At 36.8% G+C, this 14,839-nt stretch overlaps 1 protein-coding gene across 3 annotated transcripts in view; it reads right to left on the bottom strand.

The window, feature by feature from the left end:
* The window catches only part of lrfn5a (leucine rich repeat and fibronectin type III domain containing 5a), a 161,653-nt gene that overhangs the window by 31,032 nt on the left and 115,782 nt on the right, over positions 1 to 14,839 (bottom strand). For all 3 annotated transcript variants that reach the window (XM_088433379.1, XM_088433377.1, XM_088433378.1), the window contains 5 exons: positions 14,287 to 14,415; positions 14,015 to 14,195; positions 11,944 to 12,099; positions 11,523 to 11,782; positions 6,731 to 7,198 (listed from right to left, as the gene is read on the bottom strand). In XM_088433379.1, coding sequence (XP_088289505.1) covers positions 6,731 to 7,198; positions 11,523 to 11,782; positions 11,944 to 12,099; positions 14,015 to 14,195; positions 14,287 to 14,415 — 1,194 coding nt within the window. The remainder of the gene's footprint in view (positions 1 to 6,730; positions 7,199 to 11,522; positions 11,783 to 11,943; positions 12,100 to 14,014; positions 14,196 to 14,286; positions 14,416 to 14,839) is intronic.

The following is a 14,839-nucleotide window of genomic DNA, read 5'->3' as shown; positions in this document are numbered from 1 at the left end:
TCTTTTTAAAAAAAAGCTTTCTGGTCTTTCGGTGGTCCATCAGCAAAACATGCATCTGTTAGTGAAGGCCAGTCAGCCTGCCCACCTCTGATTTTATCCACATTCCACATCATACTGTGAAGTACTGTGGTTCTTATTTCTTCCACAGCGGCGAGCACCACTACTTCATTACACGTTTCCAGCACTAATCTACAGTGAAAAATGAGGAAGGCCACTCCGTCAAGTTGCCACAGGCTTTAAACACTAGATGATCATTTTGCCTATCACTAATTTGGGAAGGTAAACACAGGAAATGGAAATATAGGGCAGTCTTCCAGATTAAAAGCACACATTTTCAAAGTAAGACATAACTGAAACTAAGGATTGCTGGTGATGTTAAATGTTGAAGTAAGAAGATGTGAACAAGGATGGACTCAAAAGCTGGGTTAGTCTGCTCGTTCTTTTCTTGTAACCAGGAAGGTAACAAACTTGATAAACACGAACACCACTTAAAACTAAATGACGGAACGAGAAAATACAGCGAGGCCTTCCAGATTAAAGCAGATATTTCAAAATAAGATAAGTAAATAAACAATACACATTGGAGTGCTTGAATAATTCTTGACACAGAGCGAATGTCATGAATGCCCCTTTTTGTGAACATGGATGGATTCCGACGTTGGTTCAGTCTGCTTGCTTTTTTAATGAAATAATGTGGTATAACCTTGGTTAACCAAAGCTAATGTAAGCAATTCCTCTGGTTGCCAACACCAAACTGATTCCGTTCGCTTCCACCCTCCCATATATATATATATATATATATATATATATATATATATATATATATATATATATATATATATAATCACATGTCTTGTAGGCATGGCCGAGGCTTCTAGGAGTACCACTTGAGCTGATTGACAGATTGCCTCACCAATTAGTTGAGAACAGTACGATTTATTTATTTATTTTTTGTCATTCCGGAGGACATACTATGAGTTATCACACACGAGCAGCTGAAAGAGACCGGCCAGGAGAAAAAAGCTTTGGGATCTTCTAAAATTAGAATTTCAAGTGCACCTGTAATCTCTGCTTTTTAATCATGTTTGGTCAGATACTTGCTTGACTATAGTTAGACGTACGAGCGCCTACTCATAGGGCAAAGGCGGCTCACCGTGTTTCCGTCTGCGTGCAGTCAAGACATGGAAACGAGAAGAGAACAGTACAGTTACTGTATATGGTTTAATGTTTTAAGATTTAAATTAATGTGTACTGAAGTAATATTTGTCTTGAATATGTAAAGTATAAATATTTTACACAGTAGCTGGTGACACTACGTGATTTTTCAGCTAAGGCGGGCGGGCGGGGGGCATTAATCGCAAAAAACAAAACAAAAAAACAAAAAAAAACAAGGCATTAACACATAAAACCATTTTGTTTAAAAACAAATCTGACACCATGCTTGCTAATCTCAGTGTGGAAAAATTTTGGCTATGTATAGTCTTGCCTAAATGATGCAATGTATTCAACTCCTTTACATTGGAGGCAATAACAGATAAGATCCTTCTGTACAAGGCTCTATTTGTATGCAATCTATCGTCACTTGGTACACAACACAAGCCTTTTTCCCATCTTTACAGGAGCAGTTATGTATTACATTTGCATACACACCTATCTTCAGACGCCAATGCTTTTTTTATTGCATCTAAATAATGTTTAAAAAAAACAACAACAACAACAACATTAATTTCATCTTTGTGTGCTCTTGAGTTTTACAATTAACCATCACACGCTTTTCAAGAATTCTAATGTGACTGCTTGGGGTTCTCCCGTCCAATGTATTTATTTTGTTAATGAAATTCGTCGGTCATGTCTGTGTTTTCGGTCTGTGTTTGTTTTCGTTTTGCATTCTAATTTATAAAGGCCGGGAATCGTTTGGTACGGATGTAAGGGTAACTGCTGCCTCAAGCAGGTCACACTTAAAATAATCACATTATTTAATCTTTGTCAGCCCTTACACGGCATGGCACTGCAACAAACGTTTAACAACAAAAGCTTGGGTATAGGCAATTCAACTCAAGTCGTAAATGAGACAAATAGAGCGAAGAGAAGATAAAATGGTCTCTTCTCTACTGACAAGGGGAAATGAAGTGTTACTGTACAGTATGTGGTACAATGTACCTTTGGGTTATGAATAACATTTTGAATAACATTTCTAGTAATATTGTCTTCTTGGTTTTTGTAAACTCAAGTGCCTCTTGGTTATTTTAAGCAGTGAGTTCAGTCTCCTAAATTTCACCACTTTATGGCAAACATTTGTTTGCATCTCCCCAAGAAAGTTTCACAGGGGGATGCAGTCTATCAGATCATTTTAAGCAAAAAACAGACAACTACCTGGATTGATTACAGATCAATCCCTGAGCACATAAGAGAGACAGAAAATCTTCCAAACTCACATTCACACTGTCATTGAATGGGGATTGTTCCCACAGAACTCAGTGTGAAATTTGATAAATATTATGAATAATTTTGCACCAATCAGCAGTTACATAATCACCTACATAGATACTTAACTTTTGTGTTACATGAAAAGCAACTAGATCTGCCTCCAAAAGAGAAATGCCATCCATAGGCAGGACAATTATATCGGTAAACAGCCTAAATATCACTTCCCACTGGAGTGCGTTGAATGAGGTTTTCCTGTTGCAATCAATACAGGATTAAGAATTCTGAGTATTACATTACAGATATGCAATATAGTGCACCTATACAAGGTCAGGATAATGGGGTTGGTCACTTTTAGGTCACCACGTTGTTTTTACTGATGAAAATGGATGTAAAAAAAAAAAAGAAAAAAAAAAAGATATATGCTCCACTAATTGGATAGGGCTAAATTTCAGCACCCTGATGTTACCTAAGTTACAAACTGGCACAGTTTTTGTGTACAGAGCACTTTGATATTGCTATGTTTTCTATTGTCGTATGCCAACATTTTAACCTCCTCATATTTCAATGTTTATGTCTCAACATTCAATTCCAGTTTTGAAGTTTGCTAAGATTTATTACCGTCTTAATATTTTGTTGACTTGTGGTCATGTTTGTGCAATCATTTTACAGATAAATGAAGTCCAGTCATATGAAGAACCATCACCCCCTTATCTTATAGGATTTGAATCATGACACAGGTAGTTGATATGCATCATAAGTCCATCCATCCATCTATCCCCACACGGATCGCAGGCCTACTGGTACCTATCCCAGCTGACTTTGGGCAGTAGGCGTGGGACACCCTAAACTGACTGTCAGCCAATTGCAGGGCGCACAGAGACGAACAACCATACACTCACCTAAGGACAATTTGGGATGACGTCATGCCTTATATCTTTAATTTTGTTTACAGGCATTTCAAAACATACATTTCCTTGTAGACTAGATATTCTTTACATATCTTTAAGAACGTGAATGGCTGTGGTGATCATGGGTAAACTGATGCCTGGCTTTTTTTGTCCACTAAAGTTAAACTTTTTCAACAGTTTTGCTCATGTGTCAGAGTAAGTGAGATCCTTCGTATCCCTTCATCATTTTTTTTGCTGCAATTAAACCTTTCTTTTTACCTTTTGCCCTCCTTCTTATTCTTTTCTTTTTTCTGTAAATGAATGAGCACCCTTGACTCTATGTTTTGTCAAGCGAGTTAAAAGAAAATCAATCTGCTTTGAGAAGAGAGTCAAAGAACAGACATTTGCAAGTAATTTCAGCAGCTTATGTTGAAAAGGGCCATCAGGGAAAGACAGAGACAACCATTCACTGATATGTCCATTTTAAGGCAAATGACTCAGTTTTAATTATTATTATTATTTTTTTAATAACCCAATGTTCTGTCCTGTTCTTTTCGGTAAACCAGTCAATTCAAACAGTTTAACATATTTTTAAAAATCTAATAATTTTGAAATGTGTTAAAATGTGTTTTGTGTCTACAATTGCTTGCTAACGAGGGGATGGAGCCAGCAGAGCTAATGCTCTTTTTTGATTAAATAATTGGCACCAATCTTTTTAGCAAGCATGCAATTTGCATTTTTATTCTCTAAACTGCAGTATAGCTGAAAAGTAACAAATACACTTACTGTCCTTTGAAAACAAAGGGCACTTATGTTTGGCTTGAACATTTTTTTTTCTTTCCACAAACATTTGCAATGGGGGTCCTTGGAAAATTTGCTTTCCAAAAGGGATCCCTGACTCCAAAAAGTTTGAGAACCCCTGGTTTAGAGGACTCTTTGGTGTCATGCATTATAAGGGAGCAAACAATGAGTTTTTGTGCGTCAGATTTCTGGCATCATAGAAATTCAGTTTGCTACAACAATGGTCAACAATGGTCTTGCACAGCTTGATAATAACTCAAGCCTTTTCTCTTTTGTAAATTGGCATGGGATCAATTTGTTTTAGTTGTTCTTATGTGTTTTCATATCAGTGTAAATCTCCCAGGCAAGTCAGACTCAGAATTGCTGGCCCATGCCAAATAGTCAGGAAACAATAAATGTCTTATAACCAATCATATTTAGTATCCAATAAACAAGGCCAACAGGATGGTACATGCGATGTTAGCAATTTGTGTCCTGTGGATGGTTCAGAGCTACTTGATGCTACGTTATGCAAAGCCAGCCACTAAGCAAGAAGAGTAGACATATGACAGGCATGATTAAAAATTCATTTTAAGCTGGACATAGCAAAAAAAAAAATAGAACAGGACATTGTGAGACAGAGTCTAAAAAAACACTAGTAGCTGTTTGACTTCATTTCAATCCAGTAAAAGATGTATTCGTTATTTTGAAAGTAGACATGAGTGTGTGGCTGGCGCTGACATTGCCAGAGGGGACTGAAGCTCCGCGCAGATATACTCTGTTCCCCATCCACCCCGCCAGTCGATGTTTTGCCACACCAGCAACAACACATCGACACGAGCGTGTCTCAACGACAAGAAAAAACAAAACAAAAAACTGTCATGTTGCCTACTAATACTACAAAGGAAAATAATAAAAATGAGGTATTCCACCTGTCAATTAAATAAGACTCAACAACACAATGGGGAATATAATTCAGTTAAAAGACCAATTCATTTGATCAGATTACCAAGATTTAAACCTCTCTCCAGTTGGTGTTGGCAACATTTTGGTCGCAGAGGTCTTAAATCTGCCGAATTGTAAAAGTATTTATATAGGCAAACCGCTAGCAGTAGCGCATCTGCCATTTTTTTTTCGCAAGGGAGGTTTCGCATGGTTTAGAAACTTCAATCAGTATGTGGTGCGGAAAGTCTGGCCCGTGCAGATGCCACACTGAGGGCCATGGTTGCTGAAATGATTGAAGAATGATGACGAATTTCACGATGTGAAACGGTGCCGACCTCGCAGATACATCAACCATAAACCAAGCATAAACCAAGCTTTAGACCAGCGTGCGCATGTGTGGTGCTGTCGCCTAAAACTCAGAAATGTATTTCTAGTTTGATATCGTCCACAAAATGCACAAATAGTAAAATTCTGGCTCGCTGAACTTCAAGTCAAGAAAATGAGTGACTCAACACAATGGAAGGGGGAGGGCCACAACATTGAGAGCTAACAATCAAAGAAAAACAGTTATTTGTATTGAATTGAAGCCAGAGAACCAATCAGACTAAAGCTTATTCACATATTGAATATTAATGAAACAACAGACTGCCAAAACCAGTTATTTTTGACCAATAAAATGGTCTTGGAAAAAAAGGCATTCTACATGATTCCAACTGAAATGAAATCACAAACTCGATAAAAAACATATTAGAGGTAAAAAAACAAACAAAAAAACTGTGCCATGGCATTGTACCGATCATTTGCTTTCTCACTATTTTACAACATATACAATTGAACAAAGATATTGCTAGAAATACCGTTTACAATATAAATAGGAGTGTCACTCATACTAACATGACTGTGGACATTCAATGTGCTTCTATTTCATGGTAATGAAATGCACAAATGAAGCATTGCTATGAAAGATAATTCTGACGGAGTTTTACACAATTATTTCATCCTACCATTTCTCAAGAGTTAACATTTTGCTCAAATACCAATCATCCTCAGGTGTTCATGATTTAATATCAATTAATCCTTAGAAAACAGCATATTCCACCAGACAAAAGCTTTAATGACAAAGACTAAGGTGTTCAAATTAAAGTCAAATGGTTGGTAGATTGTTTTCTCTGTCAAAACCATGCCCATTGATTGTAGATTAAGAGTCAATTGACGTTTGCAAATATTTGCAGGGCTTTTTTGGTAAGGTGCGTAAGTAGACATTGGTGCGAACACACACCTGTTTGGTTGTTGGAATGGTCATATGTACATACCAATACTGTACCAACTTGCTTTTGTAGAGTAACTCAGCATTCTGACCATTACATATGCTGTATTGGACTGTTTTTGTTGTTGTTGTTATTTTTCCCCCCAAGCCATTGTGTTTTTCCAATTTTTGCGGTTACCCTTTTCATTATGAAGACGTATTAATTCTCATATCACCTAATTCCAAATCATACCAATATAATCCTTTTCCGCCATACTCATTAAAATTTCATGCATTCCAATGTAATGCAATCTACACAGCTGAGGCTTGTCACCATCAACCTTCCCGTTACCCCAATCATTAACATATTCAGTTACCATCGTATAATTGGTCTAACTTCAATGTGTTTTATTCAATGAGCATATAATGATTTTGTCTGACTTACCGATAGACAAGTGAGTCATCTTGGCTTCCATTGTACTGGATCTGGAACATCCGAATACCTGGAATATTCCTCTGGAAGTTAAACTTGATCAGTGCCGTTGATGATGTTGCCTGAGCGGTCACCACCCTCTTTTCTACCCCACCCTTTACATCCCCAGTCACGTTGTTTCCGTTGTTTCCATTTCGGGTAGATGTGGAAATGTCAGATGATCCTGGGTCAGGCTCCTGGATGTTGTTGGTGTTGTTGGAGATGTGTGGGAGTTTAATGATAACTAAGTCCACAGTTTGGTGGGCTTCACCAGCAGGATTGGAGGAAATGCATGTGAAAGAGCCGGTGTCTTTTACAGTACTGATGAGGATGTCCAGACTTCCATTTGTGTAGACCAGTGTTCTTGAGGAATTTGAAACTAGTTTGCCATCAGGAGATATCCAGTGTATTGCTGGTTCTGGGTCACCTCTAGCCTTACATCTATTGACGAGAACAAAAGTCATCAGCGATTAGACAAAATGCACTAGTCTGTTGATGGTTAAAAACATCTAAATTATTAATAGGTTATTATATGTACAGTGTTCCCTCGTTTTTCGTGCTTCATGGGGAATGACTCCCCTCCCAGTCAAAAGGGAAATCGGCAAGTCATTAATAATCAAGTAATTTTCACGTATATGCATGTGCCAGAATTTTTTAAATGTGACAAGTATATCTACTTTACATATTTAAGACAAATATTACTGCAGTACACCTGTTTACTTAAAATTTTAATTATTAAACCTTTAACTATAACTGTAGTGTTATCTCTCCCCGTTTTCATCCCTTGACTGTAGTCGAGGAACACGGAGGGCCAAAGTTACCCTCAAACCCTCAGGTTGCCCGTGAGCTGATGGACAGATTGCCTGGCAATTCCTCTTCATGAAGCCTCGATGCGCACAAGTGTCAACTTGAACGCAGGGCAGAAGAGAGGGGGGCCTGACTCAGAAAAAAAGCGTTTGGGAAGATGTTACCTAGACTACTTTTGTATTGAATTGGAATTTTGATTGTAAACTCTGCTTCTGTGTCATGTTTGGTCAGCTACAAGTTCAATTCTAGGTCGACGTGAGAGGAGTGCCCATAGCATGTGTTATATTACAGTCAACCCATCGGTTTGGCATGCAGGAAACCCGCACAGTGGGACTCGCTGCAATCTAGATTTTTTTTTTTTTTTTCATGATCGGGGCAGCATGGCTTGTTGGTAGAGTGGTCGTCTCCCAGCTGAGAGGCTGTGGGTTGGATCCCCCAACCATCAAGACCGTATCGAAGTGTCCTTGTGCAAGACACTGAACCCCCAGTTCCTCCTGATGCTGCGTCATTAGTAGGTAAATGACTGTTAAAGTAAAGCGCTTTAAGTATCCAAGGTAGAAAAGCGATATATAAGTGAAAGTTAATATACAATGAAAACAAATATTAAATAAAATGCGGAGCAATGAGGGTGCAAAAGGTGAAGCGCGAAGTAGCAAGGGAACACTGTATATGACAATTCAAGTCAAATGTATTTACAGTATATCACCCTTAATGACAACAATCTCAATTACCTTAAGTGAAATACAACATATTATACTGTCAGTAAAATGTGGAAATTTAATAAACACAATAGTGCAAAATGGACAATGGAGACAATCAAAAAACAAAATTAACATAATCAACCTAATTTTGATGGTGAAATGTGTAAGTTAAAAGAATAATAGTATAAAATGGAAGACAAATGTAGTTTTACTAAAATGTTCTAAAAGGGGTAGGAAGAAGAATAACTTGTTGATCCTGCATTTTCTTCATTGAATAATAATAATTTATTGACATCCTATATATATATATATATATATATATATATATATATATATATATATATATATATATATATATATAATATTAGATAGATAGACAGACAGTCATAGATGGATAGATGTACACTGTACTTTCTTATTTACACTGTTACACTCATGTATAAACATATGAATATTTGTGGATAAACCTTTTGTTTAATTGCTTATGTATGTATTAATGTACTAAAGGAGACAACATGGTAAACAGTAGGAATGGGACAAGACACAAATACCATAAGACGAGATGTTTCTTTAGACTGAGTTTGAGAACAAGACATTTTTGTAATTTGTAATATAAATTAATGAGTAATAATGAAATGCATTTGAAATAATGTCATTTTACTGAGCAGACTTCTAGACAAATCCTCATGTAACTTGAAAGTGCATAAGCCTAAACAGGAGAGTAACTTTTATTACATGCTCATTTTTCAAATGCTACTGCAATGAAAGCTGCAACTGAGAACGTTTGTTCTCTGTTTCTCTGTCTGTTCTAAGAATATATTAACACCCTTTTCTTCAGCTAAAAAGTCACATCGCCAGGCATGTAATTTGTAGGTAATCAGAGCATCTTGTCTTGTCGTTTCCTATTGGATTGCAGCTATCCAGTATAGTTAGGTATTTGGATATCCTACTCAAAACTCTATTCAATACAACTGTATTTGGATAGAAAAAAAGTGCTTTGTGAGAAGCAATTATATACACAGAAGACTAAGTAACACTTTTCCAATCAATTATAAATCACATGTTTCTTTTCCTATTGGCTTTTCCCTTCAGGATTTGCCACAGTGAATCAAATGCCTCCGTCTTAGCCTGTGTCCTACATCCTCTTCCATCACACCGACTTCCTTCATATCCTCTTTCACTATATCTGTAAAGGTCCTCTTTGGTCTTCTTCTATGCTTCCTGCCCGGGAATTCAAAACTCAGCATCTGCATTTTGAAATGAAATCTTCCCTATCACTTATAACCCTGTGACCGTATAAAGAATATTTCCTACTATTATATTATTTTTGGCCGTGTAATAGAAATCAAATCAATAAATTAATTTTATACGACTGATATACGTGATTGCATGTTTACACAGGAATACAAAAGTATAAAAATGTTGTTTGTCATGATTGACGGAATTTCGAAGGGGTTTTATTGGGTTTTATTTATTTCTCAGTCAGTCAGTGGTGTCTCAATGATGCTCTGAGCCACATTGCCAGAAGCTCTTTCATGGGTCATCCAGAGCAAACAATTCACAGATAAGGGACATGACAAAACAAATAGGACTATGTTTCCTCTTGCTTGGACACAGGTCACCAGGGTACCCTCAGGAGCTGATATGGTTGGAGGACCGAAAGTGCCAAAATTCAATAAACACTGTATATGTACCATTCAATCATCAAATAAAAGTGTCATTAAATATTTCAATGTTTCACTAATTAAATACAAGTTCCACTAAATAAATACATCTTTCATTAATAAAATAAAACATTTAGTTAATTAAAGATGTATGTAATTGATACACTTAATTGATTAAGCAATTGAAGATGTATCTACTTCATTACACAATTAATTCATTCATTAATTAAACTTTTAATCACATACTGTTTATTGATTATTTGTCAACCTTGCTCTTCAAAGTTTGATGGGTGGGTTCTAACACCTGCTCCACAAACCAAGACAGAAAAGGGGTTGTAACCAAAGTGGATGGTTCTGTGGTCACTCTTGGGTCAATGTTGTGATCGTAAATTAATGCATTTAGTAATGAATTTAGTTTATCTGTAAGTCTCGCCCTCTCTCGATGGGCGGGTCCTACCACCTGATTGGTTACCCTGCTCTGTCTTCGTTTGAAGAGCAGGGTAACCAACCAGGTGTTAGGACCCGCCTTGGTTTGAAGAGCAGGGTAACCAATCAGGTGTTAGAGCCCGCCCATCGAGGGCGAGCGAGGTTGACAGACAGATAAACTAAATGCATGAAACGCCGCAACAGTGTGTCGTTAAAAGTGTCAATAATTAAATCCAATGTTTGATTAATTAATTACCATAGTTTCCGCACTATAAGGCGCACCGGATTATAAGGCACACCCTCAAATAATGAAATATTTTAAAAGTTTTTCCATGTAAGGCGCACCGGATTAGAAGGCGCACACTCAATGTCATATTTTAAAACTTTTTCCATATTTAAGGCGCACCCTCAATTAATGACATATTTTAATACTTTTTCAATCACAATATAGTCATACTCAAAGTAATAACAATAATAACTCAAATAATAACTCTAAACTCTCAATAGCATAATAACTCAATGTCAGTATGACCAACCTTGTTCAACTGTAAACACACAAAAGAAACAGGTAAAGACTTATCAGTTCATTCCCATCTACGAATCCATATCTCAATATTGATCCATATATAAGGCACACCTGATTATAAGGCGTACCATCAGCTTTTTATATTAAAAAAGGCTTTTAGGTGAGCCTTATAGTGCGGAAAATACGGTATATACATTTAAATACATTTGATTCATTAATTAAAAGTGTCATTAATTCAATATTTAATTCATTAAATGTCAGTGATTAAATAAATCTTTCTTTAATTAAATGTAATTTACTAAATATTTAATTAATTTAATGTTTTATTTAACTAATGAAACATTAATTATTAAATTAATGACACTTTAATGTAATTATCGATTGGTACATTTATTTATTGAATTTTGCCAGTTTCGGTCCTCCATAGATATGCTGCTCGATCACGTGCATCTCATATATTCAGCTGCACCCACTAACAGCCAAAACAGGCCAAACTGTGTTCAGTTAATGTGTCAGTCCTTTTCTTATAGTTTAAAAGTAATGATACAAAATGTTTATGAAATGTCATATATAGTTTTTTGTGTCCTTGGAAGAAAATGTTGAGAGGCACTAACAGGACAGTGAAGGTGAGTGTTACATACCTCAGAGACACTCTTTGTCCTTCGAGCACCCTCATCTCATGTGAGAATCTGGTTATGAGTGGGGGTTCACACAGGAACTCCTCCTCAGGAATAGACCAAAAGTATCGTCCAGAGAGGTGCTGAGGTGACGCACACGTCTCCAAGTCATCCTCTCGGTTAAGCCTTCGCAGCCAAAGTAGCTCACAATTACAATGCAGTGGGTTTCCGCCAAATGACAGCGCGAAGCTTGAGGAGCTCAGGATCCCAGATGTGGCCAAAACCTAAAATCCAGTTTCAAAATGTTATTAGATTCAAATAAACACTATTGCAAATAAATTGCACTTCCACCTGTGACTCAATGTGCTTCATATAAAATCGTATTTTTATATAAAATATTGGAAGTGATTTCTACTATTACTGCAGAAGACATTCATTAACTGACCTGTGCTCGCTGAAAGAGAGGGTCTGGTGGGAGTTTTTGGAGTTTATTTGAGGTGACATCGAGCCGGTTGAGTTTCTGTAGCAACGAAAATGTTCCCTCTGGAATAAAGTCCAACATGTTGTGGTCCAAACTTAGTGTATGGAGGCTTGTCATTTTCTGTTGGAGGGAGCGATACAAATTATTTAATTATTTGAATATGTGTTTTATAGTTCCTTAGATTTTCTGATTTATATGACACTACTACATGGGGGGTGGTGTTAGGAGCAAGAGGAACAAAGGTAAACGTATATTAGAAATAATTTGACATCATTTAGGTATAAGTGTACTGAAGCGGTTTTTTTGTCTATAGTCTTGACTGGGCTATGTGATTGAAACTGCAAAATCATTCTAACAAAAGCTAAACATTTGTACAGAAACCATTTCAACGTATTGTTAAAGTCATTCCAACATACTGAAAATTTGTTTTTATGTACTGTGAAATCATTCTAACATTGATCAACTGCTTTAAAACTAATTAGTGCAGTCATATTGGAAATATATATATATATATATATATATATATATATATATAGAGAGAGAGAGAGAGAGAGAGTAAAAAAACAAAGTCGACAAGTCGAGTTTTTTTCTTCTTTTCATTTTCAACCCCCAAATTGGGGAGTCAACTTATACCTGCATAACTCAAAACCAGACCAATTTTCTCCACATATCTGAGTTTAAAATATAAAACAATATGTCATTTACAAGGCTTAAAAAATATACCCCTAATTCGATAAAGTAAGCATCCGTTTAAGAGCATTTTCACTTTCAAATGCACTTTTGTCAAGCGCCAACGTATTGCCTTTTTGTTGTCAACAACAAGGCTGTGTGGATAATTTTTTGACCCATTATGAAAAGGAAACGATAGCCTGACTTGTCTGTTCTAGACAACAATGCGAGAGCAGTGGCATGGCATGCGTGGAGGTCAGCAGGTGGGTTAAGAAGCACAGCGAAGAGAAACCGATTAATGCTCAGATTTCGCCACAGTCGTCAATTGGGTAAAGATGGCTTCAGCAAAACATTTCTGGAGAGCTCCATTCAAATAAATTGGACTGGTCTGAAGATGACAACCTATGGAAGAGTAACAAGGACGTTTACAAAAATGACAAGCAGGATGGAGAGGACGTCCAGGATCAAAATGGGAGGAGCTACAGTATTTGGCATGTGAGATTGTGATGATGAGTTTTAGGGCTTTTCCACAAATTCTTATTCAGCTGTGTTAAACAAATAACACACTGAAACTTCAAATTGTTTTATTGTTGCAACATTAGTTTCAGCATTTTTGACTATGCGTGTACATTGCCTGACACGTATCTCGTTTCTGCAGCCCACTGCTTCACCAGTGTGTTACTACGATAAAGGATATACGATAAAGAGATGCGTCTAAAAAAGCTGTAATTTTGTCATTTTAATAACACAAGCCATGTATCTTAATTGGAAAGCCATGATATGTGTAACGACTACTCAGGGATAGACTTATTACTCGCGTTTTGTAAAATTCACCCAAACTGAAGTGTAAAAGGGGGGATCGACTTATACACGAGGTCAACGTATACACAGAGAAATCTGATGTGAACGCTTGTAGAAAATGTTGCTGATTAGTAATGTGTTGTTTAATAAATAATTAATTGTTTTGAATGGCTCTTCACCGTGAACGATGGGATTGAGCCTTTGTAAAATGTGCTCTCCCCCCCACTGCTACAGGGTGTATCATCTTAGTGTTGATGCAAGTTGAACAAAAATCAAGGGTAGAGGGGTAGCTATCTTTTTGGACATGTCCAGTTTATTTTACAATACCCCGTGACATTACGGGAAAAAAAAAATGTGTGTTTTTGCCCTAGGCCAGCATTTTACCAATATGTTCAAACAGCATTACCAATACTTTGAAATGACTGCAGTATGTTCAAACAACTTCACCAAGAAGTTCAAACGTATTTGCGGTACCTTCAAACGACTTTGCAGAGCATTCATACCCCAGTCAAAATGGTTTACACCATATTGGCAGCTCCACATTTCCTTAGAAAATGTACTTTACCTGAATGGCCTCCCATGGAATAGAATCTAGGTTATTATAACTGAGATCCAATTCTTCCAGTGCAAGCAGATCATTGAATGCTCCCTGGTGTATCAGCACCAGTTGATTGTTGTTCAAAATCAGGTGGTGGAGCTTAGACATGCCACTGAATGTGTCATTGCCTATCCTTGTCAGCCGATTACTGCAATATAATCACATGGAGGCAACCATTAGTAACTATCCAGACTGCAGCTTTCAAGTAACAATAGAACCAGCATTTTGTTGGATTTTACCTGTTTAGATGCAGGGCTCTGAGGTTCTCAAGATCAGTAAAGGCATGAGGTGTGATGAAGGAGATGGTATTCCTGGATAATGTTAGGTCAACAAGCCGTGTCATGTTTGCAAAGTCTTTCTTCTTCACACTAAGAAAGAAAAGTGCAGCGTTAACATCATTCTTATATCATTATTGATGGTCGGAAATCTGCAGACATATTCCATGCTTAATGGCAAAATGGGAACATAAACTTCAATTGATTATGATTTGGAAATATATCCATCCATTTTCCGTAACCCAGCTGGCTTCGGGTAGTAGGGGGACACACCATGAACTGGTTGCCAACCAATATACAGTATATACAGTATGTGGGTATATGTGTGTGTGTGTATAAATAAATATATATATATATATATATATATATATATATATATATATATATATATATATAAAACAAAATATTTGTGTGTGTGTGTGTGTGTGTGTGTGTGTGTGTGTGTGTTTATTCGGTAAGTATGACTGTGAAGGGCTCTGCAAAACCATAATGATTTGGAATAAACGACGACTGTGTC

This window comes from Hippichthys cyanospilos, chromosome 14 (assembly GCF_059441005.1).
Source record: "Hippichthys cyanospilos isolate Australia breed blue-spotted pipefish chromosome 14, RoL_Hcya_1.0, whole genome shotgun sequence".
Taxonomy (NCBI): Eukaryota; Metazoa; Chordata; class Actinopteri; order Syngnathiformes; family Syngnathidae; genus Hippichthys; species Hippichthys cyanospilos.
Note: the sequence above shows the minus strand (reverse complement) of the source record. Positions and strands in the feature narration are given on the sequence as shown.